General features: G+C 40.0%; 1 protein-coding gene across 2 annotated transcripts in view; it reads left to right on the forward strand.

Moving 5' to 3' along the window:
• AGL (amylo-alpha-1, 6-glucosidase, 4-alpha-glucanotransferase) overlaps positions 1-16142 on the forward strand; it is a 79509-nt gene that overhangs the window by 25978 nt on the left and 37389 nt on the right. For both annotated transcript variants that reach the window (XM_056139097.1, XM_056139098.1), the window contains exons 8-16: positions 2413-2539; positions 3035-3137; positions 3238-3335; positions 4369-4508; positions 6532-6719; positions 7978-8101; positions 9104-9267; positions 9546-9647; positions 12139-12294. In XM_056139097.1, the coding sequence (XP_055995072.1) occupies positions 2413-2539; positions 3035-3137; positions 3238-3335; positions 4369-4508; positions 6532-6719; positions 7978-8101; positions 9104-9267; positions 9546-9647; positions 12139-12294 (1202 nt within the window). The remainder of the gene's footprint in view (positions 1-2412; positions 2540-3034; positions 3138-3237; positions 3336-4368; positions 4509-6531; positions 6720-7977; positions 8102-9103; positions 9268-9545; positions 9648-12138; positions 12295-16142) is intronic.

Here is a 16142-nt window from a genome sequence, read left to right on the forward strand (position 1 = left end):
GGGCTATCGCCAGTGCTGCTTGGAGGCTCTGCAGAGCCAGGGCGCAGAGCAGAGCACTGTGCCTGCCAGGCCTGGGCACCGCCTTTGAGCCAGCTCCTCAATCTTTAATTTCTAGAAGCCAAGCTAGAGAATATTCATCCTCCTACCTGTATTACTCACCTGAGTAGTCAGGTATAACAAACTGTTAGGCAGAATTACTGGGTCCCAGAACATACAAATCTGGTCAGAGACATATCCAGGGGTTAAGGTGTGTGACTTGTACGCAATGGAAACTGCTTCAATTCCCAGTCCTACATGGACCCCCAGACATCCCCAGAGCTGTCCTGGAGTCCTCCCAGCTCTCTTGGGATGGCCGAGGGATTCCTCGGCACCACACTGACCAAACAGCACCATCTTCTTGGGCCTTAGCCTTGACCAAACAGCTTTCTAATAAAATATGTATCAGTTCACTAAGTCTATACCCTCACCAACAATAGGTATCACTGATTTTTATAAGTTTTGGCAATCGGGTAAATATTCTTTAACTTTTATTAGCTAAATGTATTTTCACTGGCTAGCTGTCCATTTAATTTATTCCATCAATTTCTTATTAATGTGCTTTTTCGTTAGAAAATTGTGGACTCTTAAAAATATATTGATTATAGTTGTTGGTATTAGTTTTTTCATCTTCACTTAGATGTACTGTGTTGCTTTTGATCTTCCAAATTTTTTTGTGATAAAGCTGTCTTTTAAGGCCATATCCAGGAGTGCTCAGGAGCTGTTCCCAACTCTGTGCTGTGTTACCCCTGGCAGTGTTCACGGCCATGCAGTACGGGGATAAACCTGCCCCTTCCTCATGCAAAGCATGTGCTCAGCCCATTGAGCTCTCTCCGGCTCAAAGCATTTTTAATGTAGTCAAATGTGTTCTTCTTTTCTTTCATGACTACTGATTTTATTTATATCATGCTTAGAAAAACCTTCCTCTATGTTTTCTCCTAATAATTTTGTGTTTTACATTTTACTTTTTTTTCTTAGCTTTTGGGGTCATACCCGGAAATACACAGGGGTTACTCCTGGCTCTGCACTTAGGAATTACTCCTGGCAGTGCTCAGGGGACCATATGGGATGCTGGGAATTGAACCCGGGTCTTCCTCGTGCAAGGAAAACACCCTACCCACTATGCTATTGCTCCAGCCCCACGTTTTACTTTTAACATTCCCAGAATCTGTTGTTGTGTTATATATATAAACATATAGGTGACCTTATTTTTAAATGATATTTAGTTATAAACAATCTTTTTACACTGCTTTCCAGTTCTAGCATAATATTTCATAGTGTGTGATCATATCACTTTCACTGTCACTGTCCTCCCATTGTCATCCATTTGTTCGAGCGGCCACCAGTAACGTCTCCATTGTGAGACTTGTTGTTTGGGGCATATCAAATACGTCACAGGGAGCTTTCCAGACCCTGCCCTGCGGGCAGAATACTCTCCATAGCTTGCTGGGCTCTCCAAGAGGGGCAGAGGGTGTAATCATATACTAAGTATAAATTCATCTCTGCTAGTCTAGTGATTTGTCTGTCCTTTATTTGACTATTAATTAACACTTTTATGCTTTACATTGATTACATAGCCTTTTCTCTTTTTTTAAGTCTCCTGGAAAGCTTTTCATTTTTATACTCGTCCATAAGAACTGCAGATACTAGATTTTAAGATTTTGTATTTTATTCGATTTTATCTTGCTTTTATAAACCATTTCAAAGTCTCTGAAATAATCCAGATAAGGGTGACCTCCCAAATAAACAAGTTCCTAAAAGAAGAATAAAAATTTCTCCTACATATCATTACTTTTTTAATTACTTTTCAAAGAATGTACTATTTAATGAAAAGGAGAATATATAAAAATCAGGCCAGTTTGCCTCTTTCATAGCAAGTCAGGTTCTGGATAAAGTTCAGTTTAAATAAATGCAACTTGAGGCAAAATTAAAAAATTAGTTCCTACTTGGGCACATCAATTAAAAGAGAATGTGTACCACTAAACATCCTCAAGGTACTAAAGAATATATAGAATAATAAGTGCTAGCTCAGGCTGAAAAGTGAGACTGGGATTGAACTGGTAAGAATGCCTGAGCTTTTCTTCTGTGTTCTTTTATCTCCATTGTTCAATTGGTCTATCTTTCTCTTTCCCTTTTCCTCGTCTCAGTTTGTGTGTGTGGTGTGCATGTGTGTGTGTGTGTGTGTGTGTGTGTGTGTGTGTGTGTGTGTGTGTGTGTGTGTAGAGGAGGATGGAGGAAGAATTAGGAAGAAAGCTTGTGAACTAATACTTGTCTTTCTGTCTGAAAAAAATGAAGACAAATAATTGAGGAATAGTAATAACTATAGTTTCTCTCTGAGATGTTTGCACTTAAAATATCATCTTCTTTTTCTTTTAGGAAATAGGACAATAGCATCCAAGCCTGATCCAGGGCAACACCTTCAGATAATTCAGGATCCCCAGTATAGACGGCTCGGCTGTACTGTAGATATGAACATTGCACTTGCGACTTTCATACCACATGAGTATGTCATCTATTTTTCATGTAAATAAATAAGATTATTACTTGTAAATCTTTGTGTTTAGTATATGTTTACAATGTTGATTCAGAGCCTGAGTAGAAAATGAAGTGACTTACCAGAGAGTCTACTGTTTCAAACTCCTGACATTTTCTCTTTGTCATATGTTAGTCCAAGTTCTTAGACATGCATTTAAAGTTTTTACAATTTGAGAACTTCCTTACCGTAATTGAGGTACTGATAGCTGAATTTATAGTTTCTGTGGGGGACTGAGAGATACTGTGGTGGCTGGGGAGGATGCCTGCCGTGCGTGCTGCCAACCTGGTTCAGTTCCTGGCACCACATCTTACCTGTAACACTGCCAGGAGTGAGCCGCCTGGTTGTCAACCCCAAAAAAGAAAATAAATTAAGTTTATATGACCTTTATTAAAAAATTACTAGATGTATAATTTGTAAAAAAAAAAAAACTAAACTAAAATTGTATTGTTCTATCTGCTGTAGCAGTGGACCAGCTGCCATTGAAGAATGCTGTAACTGGTTCCGTCAGAGAATTGAGGAGTTAAACTCAGAGAAGCGTAAAGTCATGAACTATCATCAGGAACAGGTTTGACCCATTTTTGAATGTATGTTTTCTTTTGGATTTTGTCATTGTTGTTGTTGATGATGATGAAGATGATGATGACGTAACACTTCATGTTTCCTAGGCAGTGAATTGCCTTTTGGGAAATGTGTTTTATGAGCGACTAGCTGGCCATGGTCCTAAACTCGGACCTGTCACAAGAAAAGATCCGTTAGTTACGAGGTATTCCATTTTGTTTTCATTTCATTAAAGGTTAAGAACTGAACATTGTATTTTCAAATTAATCCACATTTTCCCCTTAATATGTGACCTTTGGGCCAAAAAGTCCAATACAGTAGGTCGGGCTCCTGCCTTGCTTGTGGCTGACCAGGGTTCAGTCCTCAAAACCTCATCTAGTCCCTCAAGCCCTCCAGGAGGGATCCCTGAGCACCAAGCCAGAAGTAAGCTGGGTGTAGCCAAAAAAAAAAAAAAGTGACTTATAAGTTTGCAGAATTGAAATAGGACTTTTTATTTGACAATAAAACTTAATATTAATTCATTTTGTTAGGCAAAGGGGTAGAGCGATAGCACAGCGGGTAGGGCGTTTGCCTTACAAGCGGCCAACATGGCCGACCCGAGTTCGATTCCTCCGCCCCTCTCGGAGAGCCCGGCAAGCTACTGAGAGTATTCGATATGCCAGACACAGTAACAACAAAGTCTCCAATGGAGACGTTACTGGGCCTGCTCGAGCAAATCGACGATCAACGGGAGGGACTTTACCTTTACCTTTTGTTAGGCAGATGCTTAGGGAAACTATCATCACATGAACCAATGTACAATTGTATCCATTGTTTCTGAAGGACTGTATACTGAATAAAAGCTCAACATCCATGAAATTGAGCATTTATCACCTTTATAAGTAGTACAGCTTAGACAACTGAAGTATAGTAAAAGTATAGTTATCTACCTTTGGAAGGTAACATCTTAGTAATTAGTTATAATATAAGATTTTTAAGTACTATTTAAAATGTCAACTGAATATTAATGTTAACTGGATGTACTCAAAGCTAATTTCCATCCTGCAAATCCTACTATATTTAATAAAGTCCATTGATAATTTTTTATCTGTATTAGTTTGTTTTTTAAATAAATGACAACAAACTAATTTTTTTATTCCATTGTTAGGGAAGAAGTTTAATATTAATTTTAATAGTGATAATTCAAATTCTCTTTCAAGAAGTTAATATGTGTATAATACTTAATCATGTCTTTATAGATATTTTACTTTCCCTTTTGAAGAGATGACCCTTTCTGCAGAAGAATCTTTGATTCATATTCCAAATAAAGCCTGTTTTCTGATGGCACACAATGGGTGGGTAATGGGAGATGATCCTCTTCGAAACTTTGCTGAACCAGGTATGTCATTTTCACTAATTTATTTATGAGTAGGAAAAGAAGAATATATGACACGCACTGAAGTATAAGAACTGTATATAATTTGGAGATAGAGAAGAGATTGAAAGATAGCATAGTATTTGTTTTCTCCGTTCTCCTTTCCTTTATCTCCTCAAACAGAATAACTGTATTTTAATTTATTGAATTACTGTGAGATACAAAGCTACATAGTTTTTTATGATTGAGTTGCACGCATGTGGTGTTCAAGCAACCACCCCTCCACCAGTGTCCCAATTTCCCTCCTGCTCCGCCCCCTCCAGCCTGCCGCTATGGCAAACACTTTTCTTTTTCCTCTTTTCCTTTTAGGCACTTTGATTTATAATTATGTTATTGAAAGTGTACCACACATATCTCTTTATCTTCTTTCAGCACCCAGTTTCTTGTCCAGAGTGACCACTTACCATTATTATTGCCACAGCAGTCCCTTCCCTGTCCTGTCTGCTCTCCCCTCATCTTTATAAAATGATTTTAGGAACCATATCAGTTGTACAAGAGATAAGGCACTTCCCTTGCACGCAGCTGTGATGACTGATCTGGTTTTGCCCTCATTGCTGCTCCAGAGCACTAAGCCAGGATTAGTCCCTGAGCACCACCAGATGTGGCCCCAAAACCAAAAAAAAAAAAAAAAAAGAAGTTGAAAATATCTGCTATTACAATTATATTGTACAAGAGAAATTTTTTTTTTTTTGCTCTTTGGGTGACACCTGGCAATGCACAGGGGTTACTCCTGCCTCGTGCACTCAGGAATTACTCCTGGCGGTGCTCAGGAGACCATATGGGATGCTGGGAATCGAACCCGGGTCAGCCGCGTACAAGGCAAATGCCCTACCCGCTGTGCTATCGCGCCAGCCCCATACAAGAGATATTTTTATTAATTTTTATTTTTATTAATTGGCCAGACGGGTTATTTGAATGGCAGTTACAGTCGGAACCAATTGCTTTTAGGTTTCTTTTTACTTAATCCTAGACATGAAAAATATGAATAATAGTATGAATATGAATAATAATATGCTTACTTTGCATGCTGCCAACCTGGGTTCAATCCCTGGAACCACATATTTTACATAATCATGAAAAATATGGTTTTTCATGGCCAGGAAGAATTTTTCATGAGACCCATAAATGTGTTAAGTTTTCAACACTAAAATACTAGAAATTTGTTCTATTGCCATTAAATTTAATTCAGAAACCTCACTTTTTATAAGAACATGGCTTGAATTCAGATATCTCTTCTCTCTCCTTTCTCAACATGCTAAATGTAAAAGCCATTCTGCTCTCTGCCATAGCTTTGTTGTTTTCATTACTATTACCTTAACTTGAATTTTGACATTAAGCGCACATCTTTACAAGAGACGATGGCAGAATTTTTTTTTATTAGTGAAACACCATAAGGTACAGTTGTAGTCTTACAAATTTTTGTGCTTGGGTTTCGATTATACAATGATCAAATATCCATCCCTCCACCCATTTCCCACCACCACTGATCCCAGTATCCCTCCCACCCCCATATCCCCCATCCCACCCTGCCTCTGTGGCAGGTCCTTCCCTTTTGTTCTCTCTCTCCTTTTGGGTGTTGTGGTTTGCAAAAGAGGCATTGAGTGGCAATCATGTTTGGTCTGTAGTCTTTCAGCATGCTTCTCCCATCCTGGGAGGATCCTCCCAACACCCTTTATTTGGTGCTCCCTTCTCTATCTGAGCTGCCCTTTCCCCTAGAATGCCCGGCTGGCCTCTAAGCCATGGAGTAATCCTCCTCGTACTGATCTCCATGGCAGAATTTTAACAGAACATTCGTGGTATAAAAAAAATTTCCTCTAACCATATTAGAAATAATTTTTAAATATAATTTTAACCAATATTGTTTGTGGTAGAAATTCTTTTGTGATTTAAAAACAATTATTTCTTTTATTGAAGTAATTAACTGAATGGAAGTAATTGTTTTTATTTTATTTCTGGAATGATTATAAGCAAACTCCTTTCTTAACAGGTTCAGAAGTTTATCTAAGAAGAGAACTTATTTGCTGGGGAGACAGCGTTAAGTTACGCTATGGAAATAAACCAGAGGATTGTCCTTACCTCTGGGAACATATGAAAAAATACACTGAAATAACAGCAAATTATTTCCAGGGAGTACGTCTTGACAACTGCCATTCAACACCACTTCATGTAGCTGAGGTACAGATAAAACAAATTATGTACATTATGAAATTGGCTGTTCTTTCATAATTCACTTTAAAGCATAATAAATCATTTCCAATTGCTAGTTGGACACTGCATTGACTTGGTAGTGGTATTTAACACATGCATTGTTTGCATGGTTCCGATAGACTCTTTTAATGCAATAGTTATGGTATATTGAGTGTTTAATAGTGATATTTTTTCCAGTTTGTTTTGTTTTTGTTTGAATTTTGGATTTGGGTTTTTTGTTTTGTTTTGTGGCCAGATCCGGCAGTGCTCAGGGCTCACTCCTGGCAGAGTTCAGGGTATCCGTTTTTGGTGCTAGAGACTGAACCTGGGTTGGCAGCATGCAAAGCCAACACCTAACCCACTGTACTCTTTCTGTGGCACATATATCATATATGTATGGTTCAAATTGTCTGGAAAAAATTTATTTGAATTAAAGAATTAAAATTAAAGTGGAAGAGCATTTTTAGTTTCCCAAAATGGCAGAGGCCTAAAGTGTGTATGTGTGTGTGCGTGTGTGTGCATGCATGCACATGCAACTTTAGTGAAAGCAAATATATATGTATATATATAATTGTTTTAATATATAGCAAACAATACTAAAACTTAACTTTGCTTAACTTTAAGTTACACAATCCTTTAGGAACCTACCTGTTAGCAGCTTAGATGTCAAATATTTTATTAGGGTTTGTCCAAACTTGATGTTAAGAATTATTTTTGAACCTTTCTTATTTTAGAGTAATATTCTATTGAGAGGATGAGTTCTAGTCATTCAGACTTAATTTTTGTAGTACCTAAATGAATTCACCAGCAGTAAATTTATCAATAATGGCTTAGCTGTTTGTTACTTAATAGTGATATTAGATAATTTACAAACAAACTACATATAATATAGCAGGAAACCTAGAAAAATTATAGAAAACTAAAAAAAATTTCATTTTCTAAATGACACTAACATTTTTTTCTTTCTATTTTTTCCTCCCTTGTGTGCCTACATCTTTGCAAATATGATTTTTCTTTAAACTATTTTATTCTCTTTATGAATTCTTTTGTTTCTTGTGTGTATGGGTCTGCTTTATTTTTCTTAAATATGTGAGTTGTATTTATTTGGAAATTCTTGGATTTCCATTTTGTCTTGCCACATGAAATTTTCCTGTGTCAAATCTATGCCTAGTCTTGCCTCCTCTCCTTCCCCACCTCCCACTTTGCTTTTCTCTTTCTGTTACATTTGTGACTGTACTTTTTGCAGTACATGTTGGATGCTGCAAGAAAATTGCAACCCAATTTATATGTAGTAGCTGAACTGTTCACAGGAAGTGAAGAGTTGGACAACATCTTTGTCACTAGACTGGGCATTAGTTCTTTAATCAGAGGTAAGCTTGTTGAAACATATTTTCTTCCTAAACCCTAACTTTTAAGATTACAAGTTTAATAGTTTTACGTATACTAAATAGTAATTATTGACATGTCATGTCTTTTTTTTTCTTTTTTTGGGGGGGGAGCCACACCTGGCGATGCATAGGGGTTACTCCTGGCTCATGCACTCAGGAATTACTCCTGGCGGTGCTCGGGGGACCATATGGGATGCTGGGAATCGAACCCGGGTTGGCTGTGTGCAAGGCAAACGCCCTACTCGCTGTGCTATTACTCCAGCCCCATGTCTTTTAAATATTGTACACAATTTTTCTAATATAACTCAGTCTGTTATTAGTAATGTTTTTTCCACCATGGCATGATTTATTTTAAGTTGAAAGACAAATGTAATGAATTGATGACTCGTGACGAAAAGTATTCTTGCTGTTGTTGCAAATATATAAATCTGAGAAGGAGATAGTACAAAAAGCTAGGGTCATGCATGTGGAAGCCCAGTTTTAACAGTCCCCCCAAAACTGTAGCTGCCAGAAGCAACCCCCAGGCAACTCTAGGTATAGCTTCACCCCCAAAAAGGAGAAACTATTTTCACCTGCTTTATATCTCCTGCTTGGATATATGATGTAATCTTTATATCTTTCCCATAGATTTTTATATAATGTGATCCCAACAACCAGGTATTTCTTATTACCTTTGTGAGTTAATACCTATAGTTAAGTTACAGAAAAATTTTTTGTCACATAAATAAATAGGTTTGTTTTTAGACTAATGAGTAAATGGAAATTTTTTGTATTGTTTTATTTGTGATAACATTTATGATTTGGGAGAGCATAAAATAAAATATTTAAGAAAAAGAGAAAGTAGCAAAGAGCAAACATTATTGCATGCTTGGGGAGTAAGAGCTCGAGGGGAAACACCAATATTTGTGTCTTTAAGTCACTGATGATAAGAAGCCTTGGGCATTAACAATGAAGTTTGTTAAAATATTTTCTCATACTTTGTAGAGGCGATGAGTGCATATAACAGTCACGAAGAGGGCAGGTTGGTTTACCGATATGGAGGAGAACCTGTTGGTTCCTTTGCCCAGCCCTCGCTGAGACCATTAATGCCAGCTATTGCGCATGCCCTATTTATGGATATCACCCACGACAACGAGTGTCCTATTGTGGTAAGCATGTCATCTGTTTCTGACATTCATTTTGCCAATCATGGTATTTAATTTTCTGATAGTGACAATAATATTCACATACTTCAGAACAGTACCTTCTATTTTTGTTAGTGATTGTGTAGTACATCATTTTCTGAATGTCTTATCTCTTGTTTTAAAACAAACACTGTATCTTATAGAATGTATTTATATAATTATCCCTTTAATTTATTACGCCATCAGGTGCTCAGGTTGCTCTTGAAAGAAGTAAACTCTTGTGTCCTTTGGCTCTTTTCCAGCATAGGTCAGCACATGACGCTCTCCCGAGTTCTGCAGTCGTTTCTATGGCCTGCTGTGCTAGTGGGAGTACTAGGGGCTATGATGAACTCGTGCCTCACCAGGTGTGTTTGTGCTATCCTGTAATTTTTTCATTTTTATAAAGTTGTCCAAAACAGTTTGTTACACTTAATATTCCAACACCAATCCATCACCATTGCACTTATCTACCTCCATATTTCAAATGTTTCCACCTAACCTCCAAACCCTCTCCCCAGAGTCGGATCTAAATAATTTATTTTGTATTGCTTGTTTTGAATAATCTACTAAAAATGATCCAAAAAAGTTTCCTTAAAAGAAAGTGTGTGAAGATAGTTGTGTCTCACCCTGGAGCCAGTAAGCTCTTGTATAAGAGATTACCAACACATAAAATGTCATGTGGCCAGAAATGCAGCTGCATGCTCCAGGAATTCTAAATTTTTAAATATATAAAATATACAGCTGAGGTTAATTTACTTTTTTTTTTAACTAAATGGTGACTCCGGGGCCCAGAAACTACTCTCTGGTGTATCATTCTGTATTTCTCCCTTCCAAAAGCTTTATTTGTGCATCTCTGTATCATGGCCTTTAATTAGCTTAGATGGCACCAGAGGCAGCCCCTGGGCATGACTGACAGGCTACCAGAAGCACAGGGAGACAGAGGGGAGGTCACCCATTCCCAACTCCATGAGAGCCTGGAGATTTCAGTCACAAGTTCCACATACCTGGGTTTTTGAGCAGATTCCCTAATGGATGAGGCTACTTAGTAAATTTTACAACACTGGCCACTTTGTATGTTTCATAGTATCCAAGTTCACCTTGTAATTAAAAAGCATATGCTGCTAAAAGTTTTTAAATATTAATAGGTGGTCTGTTGTTTACAATGCTATTATAATGCTCATATTTTTTACGATTTAACATCTTTTATTGATTAAAAATCTTGCAATGAGTTAGGTATAGAATAAATGTACATCAAAGGTTATATTTAAGCTCTCTGGAAAGAAAGATGGCGGCCGCACGGGAGCCTTGTGGACAGCAGGTTTGAGCCGGGCTCGGCGGGAGTGGCGGGGACCTCATGGGAAGGGGGGCTTTGTGGGCCGTCCCCCACGCCCCACCGAGGTCACCAGCTGCCCCCCCACGAGCGGCTCTCCGGCACGGCCATGGCCCCGGAGGCACAAGGACTTAGCACAGAGAACCAGCCGCTTGGAGCAGAAAAGCAAATGGACTATGTGTTAAACCGCGCCACCAAGCCTGCCTGGAGGGGAAAGGGTGTTGACCGGCCCGCCCGCTCCTCTCTGGAAAGAAAGATGGCGGCCGCACGGGAGCCTTGTGGACAGCAGGTTTGAGCCGGGCTCGGCGGGAGCTGCAGGGACCTCATGGGAAGTGGGGCTTTGTGGGCCGTCCCCCACGCCCCACCGAGGTCGCCAGCTGCCCCCCACGAGCGGCTCTCCGGCACGGCCACGACTCCAGGGCACAGAAACCAATCTCTTAACTATCTAACTTTTAATAGAAATTCTTCCAGGGTTAATAAGTAAAATAGCAGAAATCCAAAACCACGCGGCTGCAATAGCGGCCGCGCGACATCATTTTATTCTTAAACCAAGTTGTAGAAAGCAAATCATTTCACAACGCTGTTTCAGCATATCTGATTGTGGGGGGTGGGTCGTAAACTCTAAACAATAATTGTGCATCTTCTATCAAAACAATCTATCTAGTCAAAGTAGATAGAGTATTAACTAGAACTCATCTGCCTCACAAGAATTGGGAGGGGTGGGAGGTGGGGGTCTATTGGGGTTCGGGGTTAAAAATAAGTATTGGTAAAGGGAAATGTGTTTGATATTTACATGACTGAGACCTAAACCCGAAAGCTCTGTAACTTTTCCCACAGTGATTCAATAAATAAATAAATTATTAAAAAAAAAGGTTATATTTAAGAACCATATTGACATCAGGCTTAACAGTGAAATTATTTTTTAAATTTTTATTAGTGAAACACTGTGAGGTACAGCTGTAGACTTACAAATTTTTGTGCTTGGATTTCAATTATACAATGATCAAATACCCATCCCTCCACCATAATGCACATATTTTAAATACTATAGCAATTACCAATGCATCCCTCCATCCCCCAAGGACCCAAGTGCCCCTTCCTTTCCCCAAGAAACCTGAGGAAAGGAAACATTCCTTTCCCCAAGAAACTCCTCCCTTCCAAGCTCCCCCTCACTCAGTTGTATGGATCAGATCTCCCAATATGTTGCCTTGAGCCTTTGTTGCTTCCTTTGCCGTGTATCTTTAAGTCCCTACTATGAGAGATCATTCTACATCTATTCCTTTCCTTCTGACTGACTTTACTCAGTATGATACCTTCCAGTTCCATCCATGCTACTGAAAATTGCATGATCTTGGTTTTTCCCATTCTGTATACTACAAATTATTGACCCATTCACCTATAGCTGGGCATTGAGATTGTTTCCAAATCTTGGCTATTGTACTAAGTGCAGCAGTGAATATAGGTGTGCTTATGTCCTTCTGAATTGATGTTTTTGTGTTACATGGCTAAGTTTTAACTTTGTTTAGATTTCAGTGGTTTCTGAGGAGCGGTTTTACACTAAGTGGAATCCTGGAGCTTCGCCATCAAATTCTGGAGAAGTTAATTTTCAAAGTGGTATTATTGCAGCCAGGCGTGCTATCAACAAACTTCATCAAGAACTTGGGGCCAATGGTTTTATTCAGGCAAGAAATAAAATTTTCTTAATTTCTTTTTAAATTTATATTTTGTTTTGTTTCTTTTCTTTGAGAGGCTGTTTTTTCTATGGGGAGGGCACCATACCAGACAGTGTTCAGTGCATACTACTAGCTCCGCACTAGGGGACCACTTCTGGTGAGGTTTAGGGACCATACGGGATGCCAGATATCAAACCTCTGTTGCCCGCATGCAAGGCAAGTGTCCTACAGGCAGTACTTTCTTCGGCCCTCTCAGTTTCTTTTGTTTGATTTTAAAAGTTTTTTATTTTCCTCTATGAAAATAATTAAAAAAATTTATTTATTGAATCACCACGAGATATAGTTACAAAGCTTTGGTGATCAGGTTTTACTCATACACTGTTCCAACACCCATCTCTCCACCAGTGTACATTTCCCATAGTATCTCTTCTGCCACCACCCCCTCCCCCAGCCTACGTAAATGGCAGGCACTCTCCCTCCCTCCCTTCTTTCCTCCCTCCCTCCCCCTCCCTTCCTCTCTCTCTCTCTCTCTCTCTCTCTCTCTGTCTCTCTCTCTCTCCCTCCCTCCCTCCCTATTATGATTTGCAATACAATACTGAGAGGCCATCATGTTTATTTCTTTACTCACTTACAGCACACATCTCCCACCCAGAATGATCCCTTCCAATCATCATTGTCATAATGGTCCCTTATCTATCCCGGGGGTATATTCCCACAGTTGGTATTACTGGGTCATATGGAAGCTCAATTTCTAGTTTTATTTTTTTTTCCTGGCAATTCTTTTTTTTTTTTTTTTATCAGTGAGGCACCATGAGGTACAGTTGTAGACTTACAAATTTTGTGCTTGGGTTTCAATTATACAATGATCAAATACCCATCCCTCCACCAGTGCCCATTTTCCACCACCACGGATCCCAGTATCCCTCCTCCCCACCCCTCCCCCCCATCCCACCCTGCTTCTGTGGCAGGGCATTCCCCTCTGTTCTCTCTCTCCTTTTGGGTGTTGTGGTTTGCAAAAGAGTCATTGAGTGGCAATCATGTTTGGTCGCTAGTCTACTTTCAGCATGCTTCTCCCATCCTGGGAGGACCCTCCCAACACCCTTTATTTGGTGCTCCCTTCTCTCTCTGAGTTTCCTTTCCCCCTAGCATGTGTGGCTGGCCTCCAAGCCATGGAGCAAAATTCCTGGTACTAATCTCGGCCACTCTTGGGTGTTAGTCTCCTATTTTGTTACTTTATGTTCCCCAGATGAATGCAGTCTTCCTATGTTTGTCCCTCTCTTTCTGACTCATTTCGCTTTAACATGATACTTTCCATGTAGTACGGCTTGTATGTAAATTTCAGAACTTCATCTTTTTCTCGAGCAGGCCCAGTAACGTCTCCATTGGAGACTTTGTTGTTACTGTGTCTGGCATATCGAATACTCTCGGTAGCTCGCCGGGCTCTCCGAGAGGGGCGGAGGAATCGAACTCGGGTTGGCCATGTTGGCTGCGTGCAACGCAGACGCTCTACCCACTGTGCTATTGCTCCAGCCCTCCAGGGTAGGGCGTCTGCCTTGCACGCAGCCAACATGGCCAACCCGAGTTCAATTCCTCCGCCCCTCTCAGAGAGCCCGGCGAGCTACCGAGAGTATTCGATATGCCAGACACAGTAACAACAAAGTCTCCAATGGAGACGTTACTGGGCCCGCTCGAGCAAATCGATGATCAACGGGAGGGCCATCTTTTTCTAACAGCTACATAGTACTCCATTGTATAGATCTGCCACAGTTTCTTTAACCAGTCATCTGTTCTCGGGCACTCAGATTTTTTCCAGATTCTGGCTATTGTAAAGAGTGCTGCAATGAACAAACAAGTGCAGATGTCACTTCGACTATACTTTTTTGCCTCTCTGGGATATAATCCCAGGAGTGGTATTGCTGGGTCAAATGGGAGTTCAATTTCTAATTTTTTGAGAATCGTCCATACTATTTTCCAAAAGGGCTGAACCAGTCGGCATTCCCACCAGCAGTGAAGGAGGGTCTCTTTTTGCCACATCCACGCCAGCACCGGTTGCGTTTGTTCTTTTGGAGGTGGGCCAGTCTGTGAGGTGTGAGATGGTATCTCATTGTGGTTTTGATCTGCATCTCCCTGATGATTAATGATGTAGAGCATTTTCTCATGTGCCTTTTTGCCATTCAGATTTCTTCTTTGAGAAATTTTCTGTTCATTTCATCGCCCCATTTTTTGATGGGGTTGGATGTTTTCTTCTTGTGGAGTTCAACCAGTATTTTGTATATCCTGGATATCAACCCCTTGTCAGATGTGTATTCGGTGAATATCCTTTCCCATTCTGTAGACTGTCTTTGTATTTTGGTCACTGTTTCTTTGGAGGTGCAGAAGCTTCTTAGTTTAAGATAGTCCCATTTGTCTATCTCTGTTTTCATTTGCTTGGCCAGTGGCGTGACATCTTTGAAGATACCGTTAGCTTCAATGTCATGGAGGGTTTTGCCAACTTTTTCTTCAATGTACCTTATGGATTCTGGTCTGATGTTAAGATCTTTAATCCACTTTGATCTTACTTTTGTACATGGCATTAGGCAGAGATCTGAGCCCATTTTTTTGCATGTAGCCATCCAGTTTTGCCAGCACAATTTGTTAAAGAGGCTTTCCTTACTCCACTTCACTTTTCTTGCCTCCTTATCAAATATTAGATGATCATATGCTTGGGGGGAGATGTCGGTATATTCAACCTTGTTCCATTGGTCTATTGCTCTGCCTTTGTTCCAGTACCATGCTGTTTTAAGTATTACTGCTTTGTAGTAACGTTTGAGGTTAGGGAGGCTGATTCCTCCCATTTTCTTTTTCCCAAGAATTGCTTTAGCTATTCATGGGGGCTTATTGTTCCATATAAATTTCAGGAGTGTTTGCTCCATTTCTTTGAAGAATATCATGGTTATCCTAGGGCTGGAGCGATAGCACAGCGGTAGGGCATTTGCCTTGCATGCAGCCAACATGGCCGACCCAAGTTTGATTCCTCCGCTCCTCTCGGAGAGCCCGGCAAGCTACCGAGAGTATCTCGCCCGCACGGCAGAGCCTGGCAAGCTCCCCATGACGTATTCAATATGCCAGACACAGTAACAACAAAGTCTCCAATGGAGACGTTACTGGGCCCGCTCGAGCAAATCGACGATCAACGGGAGGGCCTTTACTTTACTTTACTTTATGGTTATCCTAACAGGGTCAATTTCTAGTTTTTTGAGGAGTGCCCATATTGTTTTCCAGAATGCTGGAACAGTTGGCATATTCCCACCAACAATGAATGAGATTCTCTTTCTCTCTGCATCCACACCAGCACTGGTTATTCTTATTCATTTTGATGTGTGTCAGTCTATGTGGTATAAGATGATATCTCATTGTTGTTTTGATTTGCATCTCTTTGATGATTAGGAATGTAGAGCTTTTTTTCATGTGCCTTTTAGTCATTTGTATTTCTTCTTTGAGGACATTTCTATTCATGTCTTCTCTCCATTTTTTGATGGAGTTGGAGGTTTTTTCTTATAAAGTTCTGTCTGTGCCTTATATATCTTGGGTTAATATCCCTAACCATCAGATATTAATCCCTTATCTGATGGTTATTGGGTAAAACAATTTCCCCTTTCATGGGCTGTCTCTGTACCTTGGTCACCATTTCTTTTGAAGTTTAGAAGCTTTTTAGGTTAATGTTTGCTTTTTGTTCATTGCATTTGGGCTGGAGCGTGTAGGGTATTTGTTTTTCATGCGGCCGACCTGGGTTGGATTCCTCTTTCCCTCTCAGAGAGCTGGCAAGCTACCGAAAGTATCCCGCCCACACGGCAGAGCCTGGCAAGCTCCCCGTGTTG

This window comes from Sorex fumeus, unplaced genomic scaffold (genome assembly GCF_029834395.1).
Source record: "Sorex fumeus unplaced genomic scaffold, SorFum_2.1 ptg000131l, whole genome shotgun sequence".
NCBI classification, from domain to species: domain Eukaryota; kingdom Metazoa; phylum Chordata; class Mammalia; order Eulipotyphla; family Soricidae; genus Sorex; species Sorex fumeus.